We start from the raw sequence: 25194 nt of genomic DNA, 5'->3' as shown, positions 1-25194 counted from the left end.
AGGTATTCAAACATAACTGACTCCTGACCTACCACTTGCTAGATCTGTTTATATATCTAATAAAAAGTATGATCTCTCAAGGGACGAGGCCCATGTTCACATATAAGGCCCAGAAAGGATGCAATTGTAAGTACAAAGAGCCCAATCCAATGGCCATTCAGTAGGTTTGGGGGATGGAATGTGGAGAAACACATGTGCTCAATCTGTCATATTCAACTGGAAGCCCACTAGCTGCCTTTCAAAGCAGAAGACTGGAAGTGGAACTGGAGTCTGGAGCTCACCATCCCCAATTCAGAAAGCTACATTATATATCCTCCTGAAGCTTACCCATGCCACTTATTCTCCAGCTTCATCCCTCCAAGGAGGCAATGTCACTGCAGGGGCTATCCACAGCTAGACAAATAATAAGCCCCAAATGTTATCATGAAATGGACTATTACTGGAGCCCTGGTGGTGCAGTGGTTAAGAGCTTGGTTGCTATCCAAAAGGTCGGCAGTTCGAATCCACCAGCTGCTCCTTGAAAACCCTATGGGGCAGTTCTACTCTGTCCTGTAGGGTTACTATGAGTCAGAATCAACTTGATGGCAATGGGTTTGTTTTTTTTTGGTTTCTTTCTTCCCATAGTCCAACAGTGAGTTTTAGTGGAAGTGTGTGTGGCAGGGACCCGTAGGATGCCAAGATTTTGTGTAGTCAAGTATGTCAGGTTTTACGAGCTTGGGGCAAGTACTATGAACCCAAAGTATCAGCCTTAAAGTTCATGGATCAGCCAAGCAAACAGATAAGGGGAATAATGTATTTTGCAAATAAAGTTATTTTGAATGGCACGATGTGTCCTAAATTTTTGCACAGACCTCCACCCCATTGTCGTGAGCAGCCAGCTACAGGTTGTGGGCAAGGCCCACTGCTGCCCACTCCCATTGCAGGGTATGCTGTTCTTCAGCCAACCTGAGACCCTGAAGCTATTGAGATCACTGAAAATGACTGTTTTCAGGCTTACAGCCAAGAAAGCGTGGGTGACCCTCACAATGTAATGAATAGGGAATAAATGGCAAGGAAGTCTTGCCTGGTGTCTGTACCATGGTGTTTCATCATTTCTACTTCTTGTGAGCAGAAGAATCCAGGTGTGGTCTCTACTAGAAAGGGAGAACAATTCCCCTTTGGCAAACCCTAAAAGAGGTATAGGTCTCATTTGGGAGTGATCCTGAGGAAAGAGAAAGTCCAGGGATGATGTCTGCTTTGTCCAGGGATCTGGGGGGGAAGGAGAGAAATGAGCTGGCAGGTTACTCTGGGCAGTGTTGCTCATGCTGTCTTCCTACTTAACCCAAGAGGCTACATGAAACCGAGTGGAAGAACTGTAATCCTGGCTGGGCAAACACTTCAAGAGGGGAACTCTCCTCTGTTTTAAGCCTAACAAGAGTTGGTCATTCTAGCGAGAGAGCCCCTTCCTCCTCCTCCTCTTCCCTCTACACACACACAAATCTCTTAGTGACAGCAATGTCAGGGCTTAACAGGACAGCATGAGTAGTGATGAAGGACAGTGATATACCCCAAAGTCTGGAAAAAGGTCAGCTTACTTCTCAGGAGGGAGAGCCGGTTCTGGGGACGGAGCATGCCAAGGAGAAAATCAGAATGAAAAGCACCAACCACCCAACACAAGTGGCCACTGAAGCCACACAGAAGGCACTGGGCGTAAAAAGGAGGAATGACGCAGAAATTAATAAAAGTTGGATCAGTAAGGCTTTTTTTTTTTTTTTAAGTAGATTCTGCAAGCAATTGAGGGACCCTGACTAGCAAATGATGAGAACTGAGGACACTATAATTCCTGGAAATTTCTAAATAAACTCTCTCCCCAGATCATTCAATAACAATAATGGCTACCACTACTCAGTGTCTATCATCTCCCAAGGGCTATACATACATTATCTAACTGAACCCTCAAAGCAGCTCTGCCTGGTATGGATTGTTCTCGTTTTAGAAAAGAAGAAACTAAGACTAAAATTAGGAAACTTGCAACGTCAGTGATTAATAAGCAGCAGAACTGACATTTGAATCCAGGACTACCTGACTCCAGAGCATGTGCTCTTTCCACTATACCGAGCTACACCATATATATGGAAACGGTTTAATGTCAAGAATACACAAAAAACTCTTACAACTCAACAATGAAAAACAATTCAATTAAAAAAAAGGTCAAAGGCAAAGCCAACTCTTCAGACAGGGTTTAGACTGGACTATAAGACAGAAAATGATACTGATGAGGAGTGAGCGTATTGGCTCAAGTAGACAGGAGTCTATGTGGGCAGCTCCTGTCCGCAGGCGAGATGAGAAGCCAGAGGGGGACAGGAGCTGGCTGAATGGACACAGGGAATCAGGGTGGAGAGCAGGAGTGTGCTGTCTTACTAGGGGGAGAGCAGCTAGGAGAACATAGCAAAGTGTGTATAAGCTTTTGTACAAGCGACTGACTTGATTTGTAAACTTTCATTTAAAGCACAATAAATAAAAAAAAAATGGGCAAAGGACTTGAACAGTCATTTCTTCAAAGCAGATATTGTTACTGTTATTGCATGCTGCTGAGTCAATTTTCAACTTATAGTAGAACTGCCTCATAGGGTTTTCTAGGCTGTAATATTTATGGATGCAGATTGCCAGGTCTTTTTATCCCAGAGCTGCTGGGTAGGTTTGAACTACCAATGTTTTGGTTAGCAGCCAGGTGCTTAACCATTGCACTACCAGGAGTTCTTTCAAAGAGAATATACAAATAGTCAAAAAAAAAACCATTGCCGTTGAGTCCATTCCAACTCATAGCGACCCTAATGGACAGAGCAGAACTGCACCATAGGGTTCCCAGGGAGCGCCTGGTGGATTCGAACTGCCGATAAGTGCATGAAAAGACAACACAAGATACCACTTCGCACCCACCAGGATGGCTATTATCCGAAAAATGGAAACTAACAAGTGTCGGTGAGGATGTAGAATAACTGGAACCCTCACCCATTGCTGATGGGAATGTAAAATAGTGCAGGCACTGTGAAAAACAATTTTCCAGTGCCTCAAGAAGCTAAACATATGATTACCATATGACCCAGCAATTCTACAGCAAGGTATTCAGCCCAAAGGCTTGAAAGCAGAGACTCAAACAGATACTTGTATATTAAACCTCACTGCAGCATTATTCACAATAGCCAAAAGTTGGAAACAACCCAAATGTCCATGAATGAATGAATAGATAAACAGATGTGGTACACAATACAATGGAACATTATTCTACGATTAAGAGACATAAAGTTCTGATATATGCTTCGACATGGGTGAACCCTGAAAACATGCTGAGTGAAATGTCATACACGAAAGGATAAATGTATGATCCCACTCATATGAAATATCTTAAGAATAGACAAAGTCATAGAGACAAACTTTTATTAGTGGTTAACAGGAGCCAGGAGAAGTCCCTCGGTGGCACAAACAATAAAGTGCTCAGCTACTAGTCAAAAGGATAGTGGTTAAAATTCACCCAGAGGTGCCTTGGAAGATAGACCTGGTGACCTTCTTCTGAAAGGTCGCAGCCTTGAAAACCCAATGGAGCAAGTTCTACTCTGCACACATGGAGCCGTCTTGAGCAAGAATCGATTAGACGGCAACAAACAACAACAACAATAGGATCTGGGAGAAGTGGGGAGTTACTGCTTAAGGAATACTGAGTTTCTGTTTGGGGGACCAAAAACTTTTGGAAATAGATAATGGAGATGATTGTACAGCACAGTGAATCTAAATAATGTCACTGAATATTTTACAATAATTTTTTTAATGGGCAAAAGATATATCACCAAAGAAAATAAGAAGATGGCAAATATGTACATGAAAAGATAATCAACATCATCAGTCGTTAAGGAAATGCCAATTAAAACTACAATGAGATATCACTACACATCTATTAGAACGAATAAAAACAAAAATAAAAACCTGATGAACTCAAGTGTTGACAAGGATGCGGGGCAACTAGAACTCTCTTTCAATGCTGGCGGAAAAGCAAAATGGTGCATACACTTTTTGTTGTTGTTGTTGAGAATGTACACAGCAGGGCATACACCAACTTGCCCATTTCTACACATACAATTCAGTGACACTGATTTCATCCTTTGAGTTGTGCATCCATCCTCACCCTCCTTTTCTGAGTTGTTCCTGCCCCATTGATAAAAACTCACTTCCCCTTCTGAGTTGCTGTTGTCAATATGATCTCATACAGACAACTCATAAAAGAGAATAATGCTCAAGTCAGGCATTTTTTTACTAGTTAAACTAAATAACTGTTTGGTTTTAAGACGACTTCAGGGGATATTTTTTGTTTAAGGTTTAAAGATTATCTCAGGACAATAGTTTCAGGGGTTCATTCAGTCTCCATGGCTCCAGAAAGTCTAGAGTCCATGAGATTTTGAAATTCTGTTCTGATGAATTCCCTTTGGAAAGCAGTTTGACAATTTCTTATAAAGTTAAACATATTTACTACGTGGTTGTTGTGTGCCATCAAGTCAATTCTGGCTCATAGCGACCCTACAGGACAGAGCAGAACTGCCCCATAGGGTTTCCCAGGCTGTAATCTTCACAGGGGCAGATTGCCAGTGGCTGGAGCATTTGAATCAGCAGCCTTTCAGTTGGTAGCCAAGCACTTTACCATTGCACCACCAAGGCTCCCCGCAACCCCACGCTAGGTATTTACCCAAATGAAATAAAAATGGATATTTACAAAAAAAACCTGTATGTAAATGTTTACAATGGCTTTATTGATAATCACTTAAAACTGGAAAGGACAGAAATGTCCTTTAGCTAGTGAATGGATAAACAAACTGTGGTAGAGTTATATAAGAGAAATGAACTATTACTTGGCAGTAAAAAGGAACCAACTTCTGATGATATATACTGATAAACACTACATATTACTTGGTTTTATTTATATGACATTTTGGAATAGGTAACATTATAGTGCAGAAAGCAGATCAATATCTAGCAGGAGCTGGAAGTGGGGTAGGGATTGACTACAAAGAGGTCTGAGGAAATTCACGGGGGCGGGGATGATGGAACTACTCTATATGTTGATGATGATTGGTTGCAGACTGTATGCATCTCTCAAAACCCATAAAGTCATTATTAAAAAGCGGGGATGTTATTGGATATAAATTATAACTCGATTAAAAAATGAAGATAGAGAAGGTATACCTATACGTGTTATTCATTGAACTGTAGAGACAGTATAGCCCAGTGGTTAAGAGTATAGCCTCTGAAGTTAAAAAGGCCCACTTATCTCATCTGTAAAATGGGAATAACAGTAACCAACACTCTCAAAGGTAAGAAGATTAAATGAGACAAGGCGTATACAGAACTTAGAGTACCTAGCACATAGTAAGTGTCCCCAAGCTTTAGGAGGTATTCTAATTTATAATTTCCATGAGGATGCATCACTTCATTCTACACATCTTGAATATTTGCTGCCTGTCCTATGTTGAGCTAGGGCCAGCGCTTGGTACTTCAAGAATACATATACTCCGTGACCTCAACTCCTCTCATCACGTTGGCTGCCATCACTGAATCTGCCCCCTGAGCAGAAGTTTCTGGAAACCGAAAGCCAATGGAAAAGAATTTTTATGCAAGAACTGGAAAGGCTGTGAGATGGAATTCCTGTCACCACAGATTGTGGGCAGACCCTCCTCTTACTCCTGAGGTGGGTGCAGCCCAAATCTCAAAATCTCTTTTGGGCAAAACAGAGCAACCTGAAAGAGCCTGGGGAGCACAGCTGCCTGTTCACTGGGGAGAAAGCTGCATTAAAGCACAACATCCTGTGATGTGGTGAACGGAGTATTTCAAGGAGAACACAATAGTTATATTGTTTATTTCCCAGCCAACTTTATAGCCTATTGTACCACAGCCCGAGGCCTCTCCCATTATTTCACGGTAACACTGCAGATGTGAGTATGTGGTTATGAACTCAGTAAGCTCCTTTCCTCACTTGGCATTAAGGCCAGCCAGCACTGCGTTCGCTCAGGGGAAATCCGCTCTTCTGACTGGAGAACCAAGACATAGGTAACACTCAGTAATGCTAGATTTTGGGTACTTTAAAAACTCGTCCAAATGGGGACACTCGTACACACACAAACACACACACATACTTTTTCAGTCCTCTGCCAAACCTTTCTTATCTTTCTGAAGATAATGTAATTCAGTTACAATGAAAACTTTAGAAACAGGAAACACATTCTGCTTAGATTGTTAAAACTTGAAATAAAAAACAATTCAGAGCCAGTTGGGCTCATCACCCCGTCACCAGGCAGTTCTGCTTACAATTACTTTAGCAAAATAGAGGAAGGCAGCAGGAAAAATTCTTAGTTTACTAATGACCTTTAAGAAATTGCTCAGGTTTCAAATGGACTCAAGTTACCATAAAAACTTTTCTTGGGCAGAGAACTCTCATTTCCTTTGACTATAGCTTTAACTCGAATTGTCCTTTATTTCTTCCTTAGGCAGTGATGTTTCTTCCGTTCCTTCAATCCTGCCTCCCTTCCCCCATTCAGCTAAGTACCCAGATCTGCAATAGTCTCAACATCACTATGGGGCAGGAGACCGAATGCATTCAGTCCTGGTGCTGGACTGGGGCCTAAGGGGCCAGACAGAGGCAAGTGCAAAACTACCAGACAGAGGAGATGAGCATATAAGGGAAAAAAAGGAAAAAAACAAAAAAAAAACTGTCTATAAAAATAAGCTTGCCATTCGAAATGCCAAAATATTTAGTGAAATCCAAGGCTAAGGAGGATAACCAACAAATATCAATAATCAGAACATGAATTCATTCCAGTAAAATAAATTTTATGGAACTGGTTGACCAAGATTTAAAAGAAATATGATTATGATACCCAGATAGATAATGAAATAACATGCATTAGAAATGAATACGAAGTTATGAAACAAAAATGGGCTGAAATAAAACACAAAGTGGGAGACATAAAAAAGAGGAAACTTGAAATCTTGGAAACAAAAAGTCATTAAATCCACCCAGTAGCAAAGAGCATCCTTAGCACCTGATTTAAAGGAGCTTTAATATTAGAAACATGGAATGAATACCAGAAGCGAAAAGGGTTATCTCTAGGAAGCAGGTCTTGGGCAAGAACAGGAGTAGGAAAGAGTATTAATGTTTGCAATTGTTTCAGTACATTAACTTTTCTAAATTTAATAAAGTTTTTTTTGTTTATTTTTTAAAGTAAAATCCTGTTTTCAAGAAATAACATTCATAAAGGGTTATCTGATGGATATGCGGTCCTTGCTTTCTTCTATATAGTCTAAATTTTATTCTTGCAATGGAGCAAACCATCAGAGACATATGAACCTAGATCATCTCGTTTTCACCCTTCATTACTTCTTTTATTAAATTAGGATGTGAGATTATGCCAATTGGCTATATTGAAGACTATTATAAAAATCGACTATTTCAATCCTTGTAGAAGTCTGATAAGAGTGTCGGCCATTCACTGTCTCGGCGCTAAACATGTGTCTCAGGTCTCAGTGCTAGGAAAAATTGTCCTGCAGAGGAAGGGGTGTGTGTGCGTGGTACTGAAAGAAGAATTCTAAATTGCACTGAAGGCACTGTTGAAGAACAAGCTTCCAGGAATTGATAGAATACCAACTGAGATGTCTCAACAAACAGATGCGATGTTGGAAGTGCTTATCTATGCCAAGAAATCTGGAAGGCAGCTACCTGGCCAACCGACTGGAAGAGATCCATATCTGCACCCATTCCAAAGGAAGTTGATCCAAGAGAATGCAGAAAATACCAAACAATATCATTAGTATCACATGTAAGTAAATTTTGCAAAGGATAATTAAAAAACTGTTGCAGCCAGAAATTCAAGCTGGATTCAGAAGATGATGTGGAACAAGGGACACCAGATGCATGTCAGATGGATTTTGGCTGAAAGCAGAGAATACCAAAAAGATGTTTACCTGTGTTTTATTGACTATGCGAAGGCAATTCAACTGTGTGGATCATAACAAATTATGAATAACACTGCAAAGAATGGGAATTCCAGAGCACTTAATTGTGCTCATGTGGAACCTGTATGTAGTCCAAGAGGCAGTTGTTTGAACAGAACAAGGGTATTCTGCATGGCTTAAAACCAGGAAAGGTGTGTGTCAGGGTTGTATTCTTTCACCATTCTTATTCAATCTGTATGCTAAGCAACTAATCCAAGAAGCTGGACTATATGAAGAAGAACAGGGCATCAGGATTGGAACCTGGCTAACGACCTGTGATATGCAGATGACACAACCTTGCTTACTGAAAGCAAAGAGAACTTGAAGCACTTACTGATGAAGATCAAAGACTACAGCCTTCAGTGTGGATTATATCTCAAAATAAAGAAAACAAAAATCCTCATAACTGGACCAACAGAGACATCATGATAAATGGAGAGAATATTGAAGTTGTCAAGATTTGCATTTTACTTGGATCCACAATCAATGCCCAGAAGTCAGGAAATCAAATGGCGTATTGCATTGGGCAAATCTGCTGCAAAACACCTCTTTAAAGTGTTAAAAAAGCAAAGATGCTACTTTGAGAACTAAGGTGCGCCTGACCCAAGCCATGGTATTTTCAATTCCATCATACGCATGCAAAAGCTAGACAATGAATAAAGAAGACAGAAGAAGAATTGATTCCTTTGAATTGTAGTGTCATTGGAGAATATTAAATATACCTTGGACTGCCAGAAAAACGAACGAGTCTGTCTAGGAAGAAGTACAGCCAGAATGTTCTTTAGAAGTGAGGACGGCGAGACTCTCTCACATACTTTGGACTTGTTATCAGGAGGGACTGGTCTCTGGAGGAGGACATCATGCTTGGTAGAGGGACAGTGAAAAAAAGGAAGATTCTCAATGAGATGGATTGACACAGTGGCTGCAAGAATGGGCTCAAATATAACAATTATGAGGACGGAGCAGGACCAGGCAACGTTTCGTTGTGTTGTGCATGGAGTCGCTATGAGTCAGAACCAACTCAACAGCACCTAAAAGCAACAACATATGGCTGTGTGTGTGTAAATATGTGCGTGTGTCTGTAAGCTAAGTGAAAATCTTTTGGATGGGGGAAGGACAGAATTAGATAAAAGAAGGTGGTAATTTTGGGAATAAAAAAAAATTTAAAAAGGTAGGTCAGATCTTGGGGTCATGATTTTGGAAGACGAGTGCCAAGCTCAGAGTTTAAAGTTTATCATAAACACTAAAGGTAATGCTTAATGCTTGAAAAACTCCGAGCGAGTAATGACATGGAGAGAGTGGTATCTGAGAAAACTTACTCTGAAACAGTGTGCAGGATTGAAGAAAGGGAAGAAACTGAGGGCCACATGACCAGTTAGGGGCTACTCCAATAATCTAGGAGTGAGGCAACAGGGCTTTGATTAGCTTGATAGACAGTGTTTAAAAAGAAGAATCAAACATAGTAGACTTTAGGAAAGAAGACGTGGCATAGCAGGTAAATATAGATTTTTGCAACAAAGCATATGACATCCAAGGAAGCATGCTATGCACTACCCATAACCTTATGGAAACAATCAATTCCATTTGGTTGGTTTTGCTTCCATTGACTAGCTTCTGATCTGGACAAGCCACAGAAGAACCCAATCATTCCCAAAACCTCCCTGAGAAGGTAAGTTTCATTTCTTCCAGAAATTAAATTTTTGGTGATTATAAATGACAATTCACACATGCAAATTATACTTCCTATTAAGGGCTCCTGCCTCCCTTAAACATGATACCATGCAAGTCCAGAAACATGCAGTTAGAGACACGTAATAAATATTACTTGATGCAGAAACTTGGTGGGAGAAATTCTCTAGGTTCCAAGAAAAGCAGAAGGAAAAATTAGAAAATTTTAAATCTAAGTACTGAAGTAAAATTAATTTTAACTGAACTAATTTTGAATTATGATCTTTTGGGAATGCACTAAGTTAAATTTACCTCTGCATTCTTTTTTCCTAAGCAAATCAACAATATAGAGATTTCAGATCTGGGAGAAATCTATGAGTACCTGTTCCACCTTGGACTACCTCTCCAGAATTCTTGTGACAAATATACCCATCGATTTAGTTGGGTTATCTGTATGTGTAACCAAACTCTCTCCTAATACACTATCCATGCCAGGTTCCAACTGTTGTAGTAAAACAAAAGTGAGCATGACCCCAATTTTAATAAAACATAATCACTCAATCATTTGAGAATTTTTTGAGGTTTTACGGGTGGCTATGAGTCTGAATTGACTCGACGGAAATGGGTTTGGTTGTTTTTGGACCATATGTATGGAGTCCCTGGGTGGCGTGAACAGTTGGGTGCTCAGCTGTTAACTGAAAGCTTGGTGATTCAAGTCCACCCAGAGGTGCCTTGGAAGAAAGGCCTGGTGATCCACTTCTGAAAAATCAGCCACTGAAAACCATATGGAGCATAGTTCTACTCTGATACACACACGGTCACCATGAGTCAGAATCAACTGCACAGCAAGCGTTTTTTTTTTTGTTTTGTTTTGTTTTTTTTTTAACCATATGCATGGCACATTAAAAAAAAAAAAAAAAAAAAGAGGCACTAAATTCAAGAGTCTTCCCAATTCCAACCAAAGATGCTGGTGGGATGCTAGCATGTGGCCATTTTAGGTTTTAGTTTGGAAAGCAATCCCTTGTGAGTCTTAGCATTCTTGTTGGCAGCAAAATGCTAACACTAGCATGGACTGAAAGGCCCTACTCTGGAATTTCACGGCATGATTAGCAGTGGATCCAACTTTTCCCATTTACTTACCTTATTTCTAAAAGTTATTTTTAATGTAAAAATAAGCACACTCACTAACTCCTGCAGCATTAGAAGGAGCTGACGGCCCTTTCTCGTGCAGCAACAGCCAATGTTTCTCCCCATCAACGTTAGCCTCTGAAGTCACAGGTAGTTGTGGTATAACGGAGAGGGCACGAGATTTAGTCAAAAGATACAGGCTTGAGATTTGGCTCTGCTACTTTTTCCTTAATCCTATTACAGTGGCTTATCTCTCAACCTTGCAGGGTTCAGTTTCCTAATTTATAATTATTGAGATCAACATGATAATGATTATGAAAGTATTCTAACAAATATAAAACACTCCATAGAAGTAAGATCTCATCTGATAACCTAATTATGTGTGAAGTAAAAGCACATAGGTTCAAAGTGGGGAGAATACATAATTTGAGAAAAGTTCATTCATTACCTTCATGGCATTTATTTTGGCTGTTCTTTCCTTCCTCAGAGAATAAAAATTGATAAGTAATCTTTACCTGACAAAGCGTTGCAGTAGAAAGCCTCACAGAACAAATTACAAAGAAATAAGAACCTAGGTAGTACTTGGTATTTATTACTGAACAATAACTGTTATCAATCATAGTATAATTTGACCCTCTTGTCATATGTTCCAAGAGCACTCTGGGCTTCAACAGCCTCTTAGTTACATGTTTAATGCCGACATTCCCACTAGACTCTAAGCTCCATGGAGCCTTACTCTTATTGCTTGGTGGGTGATAAAAGTTCCAGGAAACAAAGTATATATAGCCCAATACATTATTTTTTACCTTGGTTTCTTACCAGACACAGTCAGCCATATACTTCTGGATTAACAGAATAAAAGCAGAGTTCTCTCAGAGCTGACTGGGATATCGCCTGGAAGGTGTTCCAAGGTGGTTGCACACAACATACCTTGTCCTGGGTTCGGCATCGGAAACAGTCACATTCAAAGCAGTACTGGTCCCTCAGCTGCTTCCGACGCTCTTCGCTGGTCATCAGCATGTCCAGGTAGCAGATGGTGAGCTGCGGGGGCCCAGAAGGAAGAGGTCACATGGCTGTTGCGCTCATTTTCTTTAACTAGAAGTTATTATTATTTTCTAATTATTAAAGTAATACCTGTTTATTATTATACACCAAAAAGCAAATGAGAGAAAATACCATCTATAATCTTTCCTCCCCAAATAAAGATAATCACATGCAATTTTTTTTTTTTACAATTTTTTTTTAATGATGCTTTAGGTAAAAATTTACAGTTCAAGTTAGTTTCTCATATAAAAATTTATACACCCATTGTTTTGTGACCCTCATTGCTCTGCCTATAATGTGACAGCACACTCTTCCTTTCCACCCCAGATTTACATGCGAATTTTTTTTTTTAAATAGTATTTTATTGTGTTCTCAGTGAAAGTGTACATAGCAAATTAGGTTCCCATTTAACAACTTCTACACAATTGTTCAGTGATGTTAGTTATATTTTTTATGATGTGTCAACATTCTCTTTAATGGAGTTCTGGTTGTTCTGCTTCTGGTACTCTATGTTCTCTGCCCCTCTTCTCACCTTTGCATTAGAGTAATTGTTCACCTTTTGGTCTCACATAGATAGTTTTTTAATGGAGCGCTGTACTCATGGGTAATATCCTTTATTTTCAGTGCCAATCTTTTATTTTGCTAAAAGGTGACCTCAGGGGATAGTTTCTGTTCAAGGTTTAAAGAGTAATTCAGGGTGATAGTCTCAGGAAGTCCTCTAGTCTCAATGACCCAGTAAGTCTGGATTTTTTAAGGATTTCTGTTCCGTGTTTTGCTTCCATAGTATCAGGGTCTGTCTATTGTGGCCCTGATCAGAACAGTCAGTAGTGGTAGCCAGGCACCATCTAGTTCTTCTGGTCTCAGGGTAGAGCAGGCCGTGAGTTTTGTAGGCTTATTAGCCTTGTAAACTCGTTTCTTCTTAGAGACTTTGGTTTTCTTCTTTCTCTCCTGCTTCTAACTAGTAGAGACCAACAGTTGCACCTCAGATGGCTGCTCACAAGCTTTTAAGACCCCCAGACATTACTCACTTCACTAGGATGCAGAACATGAACTTTATGGTGCCAACTGACTGAGCTGTCCCAGAAGAGTAAGGTCCTAAGCCTTCAAATGCCAAACCATTCTCGCAAGGTGTTTGGTTATGCCTGAGAAGTATCTGGAACTGTGTCCTCTATGAATACATATGCGTGCACACATATATCTGAACATACACATACATATACTTCTTCTATGCAGACATATGTACTTTCCTGCACATGTGAAATTTTAATGTATTTCTTTCCAGTCTTTGTTACGTGCTGTGCACATGTGTATCATATATTTATTTTAAATAACTGGGTTCATGACCACAATACACTTTTGTACCTTACCCTTTTTTCACTAAACAGTATACCAAGAGCTGTTGTAGATTCAGTAATTCTATAACCATTGGCAATCAGAGAAGCCAAATTACCCCTGGCAATCTAAGAGGTGGCAGATGATACAGCCAGATTGCTCTTAAATCCTAATAAACCCTATCGCTGCCTTATGGAATGGAGGGTCATCCGAAGTTGGTATCTTTGCAATTAGAAAAGGAAGCAGTTCTCTTATTGTGGATAGGCAAAAAATGTGGAAAAGTTTCCAAACAGGGACAGTTTAATGTCAGAATGTGATCATTGACAGAGGCTTTTAAATTGACTTCCTTGGACTCTTAAATATGGTAACCATGCCCTGCCCTGGGTGGTAAAAGATCATATGGAAGGTGAGAGGGTATACTTACGGACTCAAGTTTCTTTCTAGCCCTACGAGTCTACTTAAAGTCATAAGTCATTAGTTAACACAATAATGTTTAAACATTTCTCACTTGATTAGATCTTCTTTATACTGAAGGTCTAATTCAAAATATACAAAATTGAACTTTCGATTTTCCCCTCAGATCTGTATCTTAGTTGGAGCCTTCCCCATCTCAGCTGAAGGGAACTCATCTTTTGTGTTACCCAAGCTGAAACCTCTCAGTCATCCTTGACTTCTCTTTCTTTCACAGCCTCTATCCAATCTACAAGGAAATTCTGTTGGCTCTAACTTAAAAATACATCCGTAACCAACCTTTTTTTAATACTACTATCCTGGTCCAAGGCAACATCATCTCTTGCCTATAAAATGCAACAGTCGCTTAACTGGTCTCCCTGCTTCTTCCCTGTGCACCATACTCCATCTTCTAGCCAAAGTGATTCACTTAAAATGTAAGTCAGATCAAGTCTCTCCACTGCTCAAAACCCTCCAACACCCTGTCACTTAGAGCGAAGGCCAATGGACACAAATCGTACGACTCAAAGTGTGGTCCGTGGAGTGGTGCTAGTCTGTGAACTGCTGGTTACTGGTTCCTGACAAAATAAGTAAAAAAAAGAACACAAAGTTAAAATTTAGAAACTTTAATAGTAATTTGATAACAGCAATTTTATGTGACTCTCATAATAAAACAGAGTCCCTAGGTGGTGCAAAGAAAACAAAAATCCTCGCAACTGACCAATAAGCATCATCATGATAAATGGAGACGAGATTGAAGTTGTCAAGGATTTCCTTTTACTTGGATCCACAATCAATGCCCATGGAAGCAGCAGTCAAGAAATCAAATGACACATTGCATTGGGCAAATCTGCTGCAAAAGACGTCCTTAAAGTATTAAAAAGCAAAGATGTCGCTTTGAGGACTAAGATGCGCCCAACCCAAGCCATGGTGTTTTCAGTCGCTTCATATGCATGCGAAAGGTGGACAGTGAGTAAGGAAGAATTGACACCTTTGAATTGTGGTATTGGTGAAGAATATTGAATATACCATGGACTGCCAAAAGAATGAACAAATCTGTCTTGGAGTAAGTACAACCAGAATGCTCCTTAGAAGCAAGAATGGCAAGACTCTGTCTCACATAATTTGGACATGTTATCAGGAGGGATTAGTCCCTGGAGAAGTACACCATGCTTGGTAAAGTAGAGGGCCAGTGAAAAAGAAGACCCTCAACAAGGTAGATTGACAGCGGCTAAAACAATGCGCTCAAGCATAACAATTGTGAGGGTGGTGCAGGACCAGGCAGTGTTTCATTCTGTTATACACAGGGTCGCTATGAGTCAGAACCGACTTGACAGCACCTAACAACAACAGGTGGACCAAATGGTTAACCACTCAGCTACTAGCCAAAAGCTAGTGAGCGGTTCAAACTCACCCAGAGGTGCCTTGAAAGATAAGCCTGGCAATCTACTTCCAAAAAGTCACAGCCTTCAAAACCCTATGGAGCAGTTCTACACTGACATATATGGGTGTTATGACTGGAACTGACTTGAGGACAACTAACAACAACAATTATGGAACATTTATTTTATATGCTTTTTTCAAATTCATTTTTCTAATAGTTTATTTTCATTATATTTAACAAAAGCATTAGTCTGCAACGGGTTAGGGAAAAAAAAAAAAACTTTTAAGACCTGGCAGTTTCAGGTAATGTGGCTTCACATAATGGGCCCTGTTCTCTCTCTGAGCTCACTTCCTGCTCTCTCCAGCTCTGCTCCAGCCTCCCCAGACTTCTTGCTGTTCCTCACACCCACTTGCACTTGAAGACTTTTCCTCTGGCTGCTTCCGCTACCCTTCCCCCCAGGTCCACTATGGTGACCTCCCTTACCTTCTTTGAATTTTGTTTAAACCTCACTTCCTCACTGAGATCTGACCTGACCACTCTATCTAAAATAGCAACCTGATTCCCACCTGGCCCAGCCAGGGCTCCTTACTCCTCCACCCTTCTCTAGTTTTTCTTCTGCTGCAACATACATCAGCTTCTAACATGCTGTATAAATTACTTATTTGATTTTAAATGCAGAAAGTAATTATGGGGGCATGTGTGATGGGGGAAAAAAGAGGTATCGTAGAAAAGGAAGAAGGCAGGATTATCCAAAAAAGGAGATGACAAAAACTCCCTAGAGCAAAACACTCCATGTGGTTTTTCTTCAACTTAAAAGAAAGCATCTCATGTCTACAAAGCATGACCTTACTTGTTTGGAAAGGGTGGTAGGGCAAAGCAGGCCATCCTCTGACAGAACATGCAGCTTCGGGAGGGCCTCATTGAAGCAGTCAGGGAGGAAGGCAGCCCGGCCCAGCCAGACAGATCTGTCAAATCAACCCTGGCAATCACCAGGTGACAAAAGCCACAGCCTGCTCTGGCTGGCTGGCTGGCTCTCTATAGATCATCAGGCGTTAGGCAACATTAACATGCTACTCCATATGCAGAAATGAGAGGACCTACCCTTATGAAGTAAGAGAACAATGGGTATTAAACACCTTTTTTTTTTTTTTTTTTAGGTCCTAGCGAGTCAGCATGGACAGTGAAAATCAGCAAAGGCCTTGAATCCAGGTCCAGCTGGGATTTGTACCCAGGTCTCTTGATTCAAGCCTGATGCTCTTTTTGCAATATCAGAGCTGCTTCTCAGACTGCTGGGGGTTGTAGGAGAGCCTACTTTCTTAAGGAGCTATCGCAGCACCATCAGACCTAAAAAAGTCAAGCCCATGCCTGGATTTCTGTTTGTTCTGTAACAACTGGGCTCCTTCAGCTGAAACCACAGCCAGTTTTTAATTCCTCAGATCTTTCTTTTGCCTTCTGATCTGAAGCCAGTGTTGCCTCTGCGGGGCAAATGGCCATCACATTAGGCAAGTTCCTTTTTGTTTCTAGAAAACACCATGTTCCAAATTCCAAACAACCAATTTCTAAGCGTACTTTTTAAAATAGCCTATCAGTAAGTTTGGAGCGGCATATCCATTTATTTTCTCTCATCAGGCTCTGAGCCCCACTTTCTTTATATAAGGCAAAGTGGTAAAGTGAGATGATTTCTATGTTCACCCTTGATTCTCAACCCAGCCCAATGGCTCTTAGTCACCAGTCACAGCTATCGGATCAAGTTGATGGGTGGTAGTTACTGGATGATTAATGATGTGCCCAGTGTGGGGCAACCAAATCCAGGGCCTGCCACACTGGAGAAATGGACTTGACTAAACCAAGTCTTTATTACAAGGTCAAAAACTCACAAGTGATCATGCCACCCAGTGAATGGGCAACAGAATACTAGTTCTTTCATTTAACCTCAATAAACAGACTCTTACAGGTTCCATCGGCATCCTCTGACTGCCTGTAACCATGACCTAGATGATCCAATGGCTTTCTAACTGGCCTCCCTGCTGCCTTCAGTCTGCCTTTCATCTTCTAAATTGCTTAGAGAGGGCTCTTCCTAAAACTCAGATCTGATCATGACATTTCTCTACATGAAGACTTTTGATGGTTTCTCATTGCCTGTGGGATAACAGCTATACTTCTTAACAAGACACACAAGTCTTTTCCCAACTAATTTTCTGTCTGCCTTTCTAGCCTCAACGTCTCTCCCTGCACCCTACAGCCTGTCACAATTATGTAACTTGCTACACCTTACATGGTGTGTAAGACAATGCACGGCCGTGCCAGCATGAATCCGTGATCACTGGCTCACTGGCCACGCTCTTCCCTCCATACTCGGTGTACTCAGAGCTTTCTCATCCTGAAAGCTTGGCTCAAATAGGCCTTTTCCAGTGAAGACTGCCCCATTGCAGACTGAACCATTCTTCCCTTTGAGCCTCTTCCATGCCATTGAAGTTGGCAAAACATACACTGTATCAATGCTGAGGGACTCAATGGCAAAGATATTTTTACTCATATTTTCTGGAAAAAGGAGCCAGATTATTAATTGGTAATGACAGCTAGGAGCCCTGGCGGCACAATGGTTAAGCATGTGGCTGCTAGCTGAAAGGCTGGTAGTTCGAACCCACTAGTTGCTTCACGGGAGAAAAAACGTGGCAGTCTGCTTCCATAAACATTTCAGCCTTAGAAACCCTTATAGTTCTACTCCGTTCTATAAGGTCGCCATGAGTCAGAATGGACTCCACGGCACTTAACAACAACAAAAACAACTGCTGCTAAATCATTTCATCAGCCAAAGACAAAAACCATTATTAAAGATTCATTGACTCACCAGTTTTAATGGAGAATCTGTTCACTAAATGTAGAGCTCATTTGGTAGAAACATATATATGAACTTTTGCCATTGATCAGTTGATGCTTTAATGGCATAGAACAAAACAGCATTAAAATATTAATGCCACTGACCATTGCTTTGCCATTTTACTACAGCTCTGTGGAAAATGCAGTAAATTATTTCCAACGTTAGAGGAACATCAAGAGAGAGACGTGCTGAATCTTAACTATGCGGATTAAAAATTTCTAGGCAAAATGAACCCCTTTGCATGAAGCCATCTTTTCATCATCTACAACCGAGTGGATAAAAAGTTAAAATTAAAATTAGACCTTATTTTCACTACTGGAATTACACTGTCACAATAACAAATTTTTCTGCTAATACTGGCTCTGAATTGAAAAAAGATTTTCAAAATTTTAATTTTTTTTAATAACACTTTATTATGATTTAGGTAAAAGTTTACAGAACAAAAGAGTTTCCCGTTCAACGATTTATACACAGCTTGTTTTGTGACATTGTTTGCAATCCCCTCAGTGTGCCAGCACTCTCCCCCCTTCCTCCCTAGGTTCCTCATTTCCATTTGCCCAGTTTTCCTGCCCCTTCCTGCCTTCTGAACTTTGTTTTTGAGCAAATGGTGGCCTTTTGGTCTCATATAGTTAATTGTTCTGAGATGCATCTTCCTCTCAGGTATTATTGTTCACTTCACAGACCTGTCTATTGTTTGGCTACCATGTGATCTCTGGGACTGGATTCAGTTCCAAGTTTGAAGGGTGTCTAAGGGCCATAGTCTTGGGGGTTCCACCAGGCTCTATTAGACCAATAAGTCTGGTATTTTTTATGAATTTGAATTTTGCTCTACATTTTTCTCCCACTCTGTCCACAGCCTACTACTGTGATCGTGGTCAGAGCTATCGGTAGTGGTAGCCAGGCACCATCTAGTTCTTCTGGTCTCAGGGTAGTGAGGCCGTGGTTCACGTGGTCCACGACTCCTTTGGATTGTGTCCTTGACCCTTTGGTTTTCTTCATTCCTCTTTGCTCCGGATGGGAAGAGACCAGTTGTTGTATGTTAATGGCTGCTTGAAAGCCTTTAAGACCCCCGTTGCTACTCACCAAGGTAGGATGTAGAATATTGTCCTTATGGACTACGTTATGCCAAAATGTCCTGGAAGATCCCTGAGGCTATGGCCCTAAACCCTCAAGTCCAGTGATTCAGTCCCTCAAGGTATTTGGTTATGGCTAAGAAGTTTTCATGACCATGCCACCTGTGAGCTCTGTTGTATACGTGAATATGTTTGCAGTACATACAGATATATATGTAGAAATATCTACCACCAAAATTATGTTTGCGGGTGTACTCCCCTATGCCACCTGTTCTGCTTACATATCTACCTATGGATCCACTCATAAATTATTGTTTGCTGTTTCCATTGTTTCAGGATTGTATAATAGTATTTACCAACGTTGCCTATTACTCTTGCATACCTCTCAGTGTCTTCCTTTGTTTTGGTCATTTAGTGCTGACTTCGGGTTCACAGGGTTCCCCCTTATTGTTTATTGTCCTTCTCTTCACCAAAGTTAATATGCATCTACTATTTTGTGATTTTCCTTCCCTCCCCCTCCCATCCCTGGTAACCATCAAATAATGTTTCTTTCTGTGTGTAAACCTTTTCTGGACTTTTTATAATAGTGATCCCATACAGTATTTGTCCTTTGTGACTAACTGATTTCATGCAGCGTAATGTCCTCCAGGTTCATCCACGTTGTGAGATGTTTCACAAATTCGTTGTTATTCTTTAACGTTGTATAGTATTCCAATGTGTGTATGTTTCACAGATTGTTTATCCAGTCATCCATTGATGGGCATTTAGATTGTATCCATCTTTTTGCTATTGTGAATAATGCCGCAATGAACATGGGTGTGCATATGTCTTTTCATTTCACAATTCTGTTTTCCCTAGGATACATACCAAGGAGTGGGATTGCTGGATCATTTGGTATTTCTATTTCTAGCTTTTTAAGGAAGTGCCATACTGTTTTCCATAGTGATTTTACCATTTTACATTTCCATGAGCAGTGTATAAGAGTTCCAATCTTGCCACACCTCTCCAGCATTAATGTGTTCTGTTCCGTGCTCTGTGAACTCACCGTCCTGTTCAGCTTACATATCTCTGGCCTCTGTGTCTTATCTAGAATGCCTTTCCTTGCTACATCCCACCCTATGGGTCTTTAAAACTCTAGGAGCCACTTCTCTGGAAGCCTTCCTCAGCCCTTCCACACCTGCCCTCACTACTTGGGTGCCCCTGCTCTGAATGTCCATAAAGCCCTGTACATACTTATACCACTGCGCTTCTCATACTCTATGGCTGTTTTCCATTCTCAGTCAGTTTCTTCAACTCAAACCTTAAACTCATTGGAGACAGGGTGTCATGGATTGAATTACGACCCCCCAAAATATGTGTCAACTTGGTTAGGCCATGATTCTCAGTATTGTGTGGTTGTCCTCCATTTTGTGATTGTAATTTTATGTTAAAAACAATTAGGTGGAATTGTAACACCCTTACTAAGGTCATATCCCTGATTCAATGTAAATGGAGTTTCCCTGGGGTGTGCACTGTACCACCTTTTCTCTCTCAAGAGATAAAAAGGAAAAGGAAGAGAGCAGAGCAGGAGGACTTTATGCCATCAAGAAAGCAGTGCTGGGAGCAGAGCACGTCCTTTGAAGCCAGGGTTCCTGCATGGAGAAGCTCCTAGACCAAGGTGATGCCCTGGATTTGGACTTGTAGCCTACTAGACTGTGAGAGAATAAATTTCTCTTTTTTAAAGCCATCCACTTGTGCACTACATGACTAAGACAGGGTCTTACTCATCTTCGTATTCCCCATGCCTAACCTAGTACCCAACACCCAGTAAGCACACAGTGAATGTCTGTTAAATGAATTACAAATACTTAAAGAGGACTGAGAGAAGAACAGACTCTCCTACTTCCAAAACATTTTAGATTAAAACTGACATTAGGGATACTGATATGATCAGTTTATGCAAATCACATTTCTCCCATATGATATGGCTCCAGAGAATGCCGGCATCCAATGGCATTGTCTGTAATTGCTATAACCTCTTCTAACCAGGAATTCTCATGAGGATGGCCTGGACTGTCCAGTTTTCTTCCTTGATCCATTCTTCATAAGACTATCAGACTATAAAATCTATTTCATAGCTTTGCACAACCCTGATGGAGTGGCCATTAGCAACCAGGCACATGAGCCATGACTTCAACCATCACACAAATATCTCTGCGCAGCAGGTGTGTAAGTGAGAAGACAAAAAACAAAAATACAAGAAACTCAGCATTACAATGAAAATTCTTAAAAAGAAAAGCGTTATAAATGGCGCTGGTTTGAAGGGCAATGATCCAAAGGTGGGCCAAAGGATGGCAGTATGTAGAGAAAAACAAAAGGTAAGAAATTTCCACAGCAAGCTCTGTTATTGTGGAACCTTGTACAATTTTCTGGTTCTCCTTGGTCTGAGGTTTGAAATGTTCCCATCTCAACAGAATTCACCAGAAGAGCCAGAATAAGTGCCAAAGATATACTAACAACCACTATACAGAGGCTCTCAGAGGGAAAGATCTGTAATAAATTTGGAAAACCTAGAAAAGCTTTATAGAAGAGATAGTGTTTGAGGTGGTATAATACACCCATCGAAGGACATATTACATTAAGACACACAGAAATAGTGGGTAGCGAGGGGGGACAACTGAGCAGAGAAAATGTCATTCACCAGGACTGTATGCAACAAGGAGAAATTATTTTATTAACATGCTGGTATAAGAGGCCCTCTTTGTTGAGAAGATGCTTTGATATGTACCATAGGGGAAAAAATATCTGAGTTTTCGGGGCCTGGTGCCGAGAAGAACTATTTTGTGTTAGGCAAGAAGAAGGATTTGCGTGTTGCTCCAGAGAAGGAAAGAGAAGAAGGTGAAAAAAATGAAGTAAGCACTGAAAACCAAGGCGTTTTTTCAACTAAATGAAAACCAGCAAAAGAGAAAAATTGGCAGCCATGCCTACAGAGCAAGATATGAGTGTTTCTTTGTTTCAGATAACTCCAACCACACCTAATAGTTTTTGTTTGTTTCCTTGTCAAGTTAACCTGCTTTGTATTTTTTTGTTTTTAATTTACTAAAACCTCATCACCATCATCATCAATAGTCATTCCTCAGCCCCCAAGTGTAATGTTGCTGAAAATGATAGTGGTCCCCCCTTACTTGCCTTAATGTATACACGGCCCTATGGAAAAAAAATCTAAGTTGTCCATATTGTTGACAGGTGGCCCAGTATACTTAGAACACTGGTCCTAAAACACCTGGAAATTCAGCAAGTGGCTATGTAAGAGGCTGCTTATTCAGTTGAAAATCAGTTTGAAGGAAGTCTTATCAAAGCCAAATCCTTGTCTACATAAAATATGGTTTAAGTTTTATAGGCAGAGTGCTGCATAAATGCAATAAAAGCTTATGATACTCTGTTGTCCTATTTTCTTGCAATAAACATCCACTTTAGCAATTGGATGGTAGAAGGAAACTGGGTTTTAGAAAGTGTAAATATCTATAACCCAGAACTGAGCAAAGAAGTAATTGTGCAGGCAGTAATTGCCCAAACCCCATGCAGGCTCACATTCAGCGACCCTAGACCAGCAGTTGGCTGTGAGACCTCACTCAGGCTTCTCTAAAGGTTTTCACTGAAAGAGGCCGGCTGCGCTGTCTGCATAACAAGAAGGACAAAGCCAATTCACAGCTGGAGGTCCTTATCCTCTATTCCCTTTGCATCTTTGTTTAAATGATCACCCAAAAATACTGATGGGTTTATAGAGAGGCTTGATGGAACAGATTGGAAGGGTAAAACTTCTTTGCTTTCTTAACACAAAAATAAAACTGAGTTATCTTCAAAGTGAGATTAGTGGCACTGGGAATGAGCCCTTTGGATTCCACTCACAAGATCAGACGTCCTCCCTGCCAACGGAAGGATGACCGCGTGAGGGGATGTAAAGGTGCTGAACTGTCACTGGAGAGGAGGTTTAAGGACTCCTGTGTGTGTGAACAAAACATACACCCTCTGTCACATATACACACCTCTCTTGGACACATGCAATAGGTATTGTCCTCATCCAGAAAGATGGTGACAAAGGATGTTAGCCTGTTTATAATTCCAGAGAAGTAGCGATGGGTGGGTAGGTCACTTGGTAGAGGTGACTACATTATATATCTTCTCCTTGGCAGAAAGGCAATTAAAATTTGTCATTCAGGCACAACTGGTTTTAAAGAGGAGGGTCCTTAAAAACATTGAGGGGGTCTTTGATGGAACAGGAAGCCAACCAGAGGGCAGTATGGGTTCCTTACCTCCTCTCCCACCTCGATGTCTCGCACTGCACGCAGTAAGAGGTGGGGCCCATTGAACACAATCGAACAGTTGGGGTCACAGCTGTGATTGAGCAAGGACATACTGGGGGAAAGAAAAAAAAAGGAGGGAGACCATTATGGCTCAGCAGATAGAGGCCAAACAGCTACATTTAATGAATACTACGGACAAAAGAAACTTGAGCTTGTGGGAGGAGAAAGGTGAACAGGGCCTCAGTGATGGAATGCTCTGAGGCGTTTACAGAAAGGTGACCAACCCACCTCACGTGAAGTGAAATCCTCTCCACGATGAAGGCTAATGAAGAATGTTTGTTAATAAAAACATGTTCTGAGTCCTTTTCAAGGGTGGGGGTAAGGAGGCAGTTTTCTCAATAGAAGCCACCCACTAAGGCAACCCAAGACAAAGATGGGAAAAAAACTGACCTGCAAAGAAATAATCTCTGAGCTATTGGGATGTAGCAGTAAACACTGCATCCAAGATACCACTGACCTCTCCCACACGGGATCTTATTTGTTGAGCTCCTTTGGAGGAACTGCTACCTCTGCTGTGGATATTCTATGCTCTATATCCACAGCTACATTGAAAACTGATTAGGACGACCTTCTTTAAATAGAACGCTGAGGTTATCTTCCTAACTAGCTCCTGGTGCATTCTTGGCCTTGGTCCAGTCATTCTATTACCCTGGAGGTACATTTTTACCATCTAGGAAATGGACTGAATTTAAGCTCCCACCATAAATTGATAATAACCAAAACCAAACCAAACCCAGTGCCGTCAAGTCGATTCCGACTCATAGCGACCCTATAGGACAGAGTAGAACCGCCCCATAGAGTTTCCGAAGAGTGCCTGGTGGATTCGAACTGCCAACCCTTTGGTTAGCAGCCATAGCACTTAACCACTATGCCACCAGGGTCTCCAAGTTGATAATAAATTATAATAATTCTAAGTGAGCACTTTGCTAGTGCATAAGCATGTATTATCAAATTTAATCATCACAACAATCTTTTGGGGATCATTTACAGATAAAGAAACTGATACCTAGAAATTAAAATGATTTGCCCTCGAACATACAACTAGCAAGTGGTGACTGACTTTGAACCAGGTGGTCTAAACTCAGAGCCCATCTCTGAATCACTAGTTACTGCTTTTTGAGAACAACTACAAATAGTCTTGTGAGAAATAAGAAGCTAAACTCTTAAATCCACAATTAATTATAAACTCTTAAATCCACAATTAATTATAAGACAGAGTATGTTTATATTTGAATGTTAAAACAAACATGCAAACACACATACACATTACCACCAAGTTGATTTCGACTCATAGCAACCCTGTAAGACAGGGTAGAACTGCCCCATAGGGTTTCCAGTCTTCATGGAAACAAACTGTCACATCTTTTTCCTGAGGAGCCGCTGGTGGGTTCAAACTGCTGACCTGTTGGTTAGCAGCCGAACGCTCAACCACCGCTCCACCATTACGCCTTCATTTGGACTACAATTGCGTAAAAACAAAATGAAAGTGGGGGTGACTCTGCAGTGCTTGTGGAAGGGCAGTCTAGTAGCTCATTCATAGGAGTTCACCTCAGTAATAGCTGGAGACAGCACTTCAGAGGGCCAAGCCCTCCAAGTTTTCTTGCCTCCTGGGCCAATGAGGCTCAGAGTATACAAACCCAATAGATAAAATGAACCCACTAGGACAGTCCAGCAAGTCTGATGAAATAATCAAGTGCTTCAGCCCTGGTGGTTGGGGAATAAGATCAGAGCAGCAGTAGGGGTGACCAAATCATAGCCTGATGGTTTATTAGCACCCACAATCCTCAACTTCTTAGCCCAAAGTGCCCCTGAGAACTAGAATTTAGATCTGAGGTTTGTGTCTCTTTGTTACTAGCACAGCACATAATATGCAGTTAT

The 25194-nt window shown here is 40.8% G+C and overlaps 1 protein-coding gene across 7 annotated transcripts in view; it reads right to left on the bottom strand.

Annotated features, from left to right (window-relative positions):
- SMYD3 (SET and MYND domain containing 3) overlaps positions 1-25194 on the bottom strand; it is a 799439-nt gene that overhangs the window by 179371 nt on the left and 594874 nt on the right. For all 7 annotated transcript variants that reach the window (XR_007515309.1, XM_049868604.1, XM_049868606.1 and 4 more), the window contains 2 exons: positions 23266-23368; positions 11740-11850 (listed from right to left, as the gene is read on the bottom strand). Coding sequence is in view for 6 of the 7 variants with exons in the window: in XM_049868604.1 (XP_049724561.1) it covers positions 11740-11850; positions 23266-23368 (214 nt within the window). In the remaining variant the exon portion in view is untranslated. The remainder of the gene's footprint in view (positions 1-11739; positions 11851-23265; positions 23369-25194) is intronic.

Source organism: Elephas maximus, chromosome 24 (genome assembly GCF_024166365.1).
Source record: "Elephas maximus indicus isolate mEleMax1 chromosome 24, mEleMax1 primary haplotype, whole genome shotgun sequence".
Lineage (NCBI taxonomy): Eukaryota > Metazoa > Chordata > Mammalia > Proboscidea > Elephantidae > Elephas > Elephas maximus.
The sequence above is the reverse complement of the archived record's forward strand: the minus strand, read 5'-3'. Positions and strand labels throughout refer to the sequence as shown.